The sequence below is a fragment of the Frankliniella occidentalis genome, unplaced genomic scaffold (assembly GCF_000697945.3).
Source record: "Frankliniella occidentalis isolate FOCC.00 unplaced genomic scaffold, Focc_3.1 Scaffold53, whole genome shotgun sequence".
Classification (NCBI taxonomy): Eukaryota; Metazoa; Arthropoda; class Insecta; order Thysanoptera; family Thripidae; genus Frankliniella; species Frankliniella occidentalis.
The window spans coordinates 322,350-326,728 of NW_026267183.1; the positions used below are offsets into that span (position 1 = coordinate 322,350).

At 50.1% G+C, this 4,379-nt stretch overlaps 1 protein-coding gene across 1 annotated transcript in view; it reads left to right on the plus strand.

The window, feature by feature from the left end:
* The first annotated feature begins 2,430 nt into the window (after positions 1–2,430).
* The window catches only part of LOC113210937 (trafficking protein particle complex subunit 8), an 18,263-nt gene continuing 16,314 nt past the window's right edge, over positions 2,431–4,379 (plus strand). Inside the window, exons 1-5 of the mRNA XM_026429135.2 lie at positions 2,431–2,791; positions 2,945–3,106; positions 3,200–3,494; positions 3,642–4,020; positions 4,102–4,332. Of these exons, the coding sequence (XP_026284920.1) occupies positions 2,635–2,791; positions 2,945–3,106; positions 3,200–3,494; positions 3,642–4,020; positions 4,102–4,332 (1,224 nt within the window). The 5' untranslated portion in view covers positions 2,431–2,634. The remainder of the gene's footprint in view (positions 2,792–2,944; positions 3,107–3,199; positions 3,495–3,641; positions 4,021–4,101; positions 4,333–4,379) is intronic.

A 4,379-nucleotide genomic window follows, 5' to 3' on the forward strand; every position in this document is an offset into this window, starting at 1 on the left:
CGAGGAACAGCGGAGTGCAGGCCCGCCAAGGCTCCGCCCCGCACTCTCTCCTAATCATGGGGATGGTACGGTGCAGCTTGGTTTACCCCATGCTTTGTGTACCTTTTTACCAAACCTCCATTCTTAACCTAACATTTAAAGTTGCACACCAGTTATCATGCCGAGGTAAGTGAAGTAAAATCTTTCCCGTGGGCTTCGCAGTTATACTGTATAGCAGCGAATGCACGCATGGGGAGGGTGGGTTGCCTTTGCCTGCTGGCTAGTCAGTAGTAGACGGTAGTCCGGTAAACACCAGCCTGCTGAATGAAACAACGCGAGAAAACTTTCAACATTTTCTACCAGAGAGGGTCTCAAAAAAGAACTCGCAGAAAACGCCCCCTCCCCCCTCCCTCGATTTTCACTTCACTTTTCCGAGCTCACTAATACCCTGTCGTCGGGGCTTGCCGAGTCCTCGGGACTCCCGCCAAAGGGTTAGGCCCATGAGGCATGAGGTGGCGCGCTACGCAACGCCACGCCACGCCGCGCCGCGCCGCGCTTACGCCGCTCGCCGCACCTTCACCGCGAAACCGCGCGGGTGCCCTGGTCTCCCCGCCCAGAAGACGGCTGATGACTCACGGCAATCAGCGCCGGCGGTGGCCGCGGGACCAGGGCCTCAACCTCAGCCTCGGCCGAGCCGGCGACCACCAGCGGCCTGATGACATCAGGGCGACATCTGCACGGCAGGCTGGCGTGCGAGCGAGAGCGAGAGCGCGTGAGGCTCGAGAGAGATGCAAAGATTTTCTCGACAACCCCTTCTCTCAATTCCAGGAACAGCACGCTCGCTGAGAGCACGGCCGGCCGCCCGGGGCCTTGCGGCGCGCGGGCTCGCGAGCGCCTCCCCGAGGGGGTGGGACGGCGGGACGTCCAGGCGGCTTTGCTACATTTCAATTTCACGGACACTCGGCTGTGGCCTTCTGGATTCCTCCAGCGGCAGCACAACACAGGTGTCCTTGCCCCCCTCCCCATCACCCTGAGGGGCGCGGGCTGGGCGGGGCGGCGGAGCGGGAGTCGCAGCAGCAGAAACGATTCAACTGGTGAAGGCGTCGAGGGGTGGGCCCTGTGCCTCTGCCTCTGCACTCAACAGGTTCACGACCCCGACGGGGTGCAGGAGATGGAGGGTGTGAGGGAGGCGGAGTGAAGTGATCGGCGGGAGGTGGCGCGGTGCGGCCACTTCTCCACCACCATCTTGACCAAACGTTATTGCGATCAGGTTCGTGGTCTCGCCGTCCGAAGGAAAAAAACTCTCGTTTCTCCTTTCACAATCACCACAACACAAGGACGTAATCGGAAGCAACCAGATAGTCTTCTTACATGTGTCAAGCGGATTAATCCCCTGAGGAGCTCCGCGTGGTACAGTAGATGGGCGGCGCGAGCTGGCTACTCCGCCAGGGAGGTAGGCAAACCATCGCGCACGGAGGCGGTGGGTGTGGACTAGGGCCTGCTCACGCCGTCGCTCGACATCGTACTGAGCGAGGTGGGATCTCGAAACGATAAGGACACGATGTTGAAAACGGCAATTTTGCGGAATATTTTGCCGCAAGTACTCAACTTCATGGCGCCTGGAAGGTATGCATCATCTTGCCCTGCAGTGCAGCCGTGTTGTTCGCGGTGGCCTACGTCGCGTTTCGCAGGCGTCCAGCTCATTCTGTAAATTGCCGAATGAATCTAAGAGAAACGGGCGTACTTTCTGGACGATATGCAAAGCAGCTGTGTGAATACGGTGGTGCGCGGTCCGTCCTAAACGCCTCGGTGCGGGAGCTGTCCGCGCAAGAAGACGTTTGACGCCCAAAGCAAGAGACCCAAATCCAAAGTTCCCTTACGCACGTTACCGACGTCACCTCAGAGGATGCTAACTGTGGGGGCACCAACCAGCACCATGCACGAGCCCCATTCCAACAAATACGTAGCCTCAATACCTTCCAGCTGGAAGACTAGTCCTACCATATTCTCCACCGGAGTGAGGGAAAGAGGTGGGCTGGAGGAAGTTTTTAGAGCTCTCTAGTAATGGTTTTCGTGGTTGAGATTGAGGCTTGAATGGGCCGAGGGGCTGCTTCAATAGGGTGGTCGACGAGAAACGGGAAATGCTTATCAATCGCCGTATCTCAATCTCAGTCCACGACCACGGCGCAGCCAATCGTGGTCACAAAATTGTAACAACTGATTTGCCTTCGCAAACATTTGCGTTGAAACACGTATTAGCTTCTCCATGAAAATGTGGAATTTTGAAGAAAAGTCAAACGAATGTCGGGGGAAGCCCCTCCTCCTCGGTCGTTAGGTCGTTAGGTCGCATCGCGGGCGGGTCGAGACCGTCGAACGCCATCTCTCGGAGATCGGAGAAAGCACCTGACGGACTGAAACCCTGCCGTGTGCCCGAGCGCTGGTGGTTGGGAGAGGAGGGGGAGGGGTGTTTTATTTTAAAGTGTTGGTGTTACATGGCTGCCTCTGACTGGTCACAATAATGTTTATATTTACTGTAGAAATTCGGCTGTAAAATTTGTGCCACGACGTGTTAGTTCAAAGGACGTTCCCTTTTCTTCCATAGTCCTATTTCTTGTAGTGTAACTTTTAGATGTGGAGAAATTAAGTGCTGGGAAAATGGCTCAGTGCAAGGCAACCCCCTATGAATTTGTTCAAAATGCATTCTCACCCTTGTTTGCTGTACTCAGCAGCCCTATGGCAGAACAAGTCTGTCGTAAAAATAACCTGTCTTTTATTGAGATGGTACAACCTTTCTGTCGGCTGACATCAGAAGGTTAGTGAGCTGTCATTGTAGGTTAAGATGTCCTGTCAAGTATTCTAACTAAGGCTGGTTTATGGCTGACTGCTCTGACAAATAATAATTCTACTGTGCTCATGCCTGGCTCCATTGATTGTTTTCTAATTTATTATCATCTTTCATGGACAGTCCACTTCCGTGATCCTTTGGGTGCAAATGTCGCTGTGAAGAATTTACGTGTTTGTTTGCAAGATGTCCATTCACGTCCACCGCAACCAACTCTTGCTAGAAAATTTTTAAATGAGTCAGTTTCAAATGCAATTAATGATAACACCACTTCTCTTACATTTGGTAATTTACATGCCCATATGTGGGCCCTGTGAAGTTTTCAATTTGGCCGTGATTGGTGCATCTTAATCATATAATATTGATACACCTTTACAGGGGATCAAAAAATTGATGTTCCTTCCTCTACACCATGGTTTGAAGCCTGGCGAGAGACATTTTTACAAGTCCAGTTCCCTGCAGATCATGAATTTACCAAACACTACCTTGGTTGTGTTGCTGTTATATCCTCTGCGGAGCCCTCTCCATTAGATGCCATGCGAGGAATACGACAACAACTTCAAAGTCTACAAGCAGTTGCTCCAGGAAAACTGCCCAAGTGGATGGCTACACCCTCCCCTCCACTAATTTGTCATCTCATAATTCATGATGTTAATGAGGGTGATGCAGCTAAGTAAGTGTCAACTCTTGTTACATCATTATTTTCTGAATGAGATTTTTTTTATTGCTAAAGATGATACTGGGAGAAATATACAATGCAAACATTATATACTTCTTAGTAATCATTCCCCTTATCTTAAATTTGGTTTGATTTTTCTAGGGCAGAGGCTTCTTTCACTGCACTCAAGGCTGAATATGGGGCAAATAATTGCTTTCTTTTAAATATAAACTCACGACCTCCTGGTCAACATGAAGAGACAAGCCATTTGCCAGATCCGTGGAGTCAATTCGTCAGCCGACATTCGGAAGCCCCTGAAACCCACGAGTATGATAATAGCCCCAGAACTCCAGCAGAGATGAGTGGTGTCACAGGAATGCCCAATAGAGTATCCACAGATGATACGGAAGTGGGACAAGAAGCTGGCCAGGAGATTCCTGAGGAGCAATCTATTGAATCAGGAGCTTCCTCCCCTGTTGCTGTTATGCAACACCCTTTAAGCCCCCAAGAAGATGGATATCTTCTACCTGGTTCAGAAAATGTTTGTATCAAATTTGATACCAAGTTTCGAGTTAATTGTAATCTAATCTTATTTATCTAAATGAAACTCTTACTTTCCTAGGGAGCACCAGCTAATATGTATGGTAATGCACCAATCAACACCAATGTCTGGGCAGGAATTTCATCCAATGCTACTCCTGTAACTTCTCCTTTGGGAAGCAATCATTTGTTACCTCATGGGGCTTGTCTTACAACACCTGATCTAGATCGAATCAGAGGTTTCATTCATGACATGTGCTCCCATGCTCTGCTACCACATGTGGAAAAGCAAATTCAACAACTTCATGATCAAGTAAGGATTAATAATTTTATTTAGTAATGTTATTGTGCTGTAAAGTA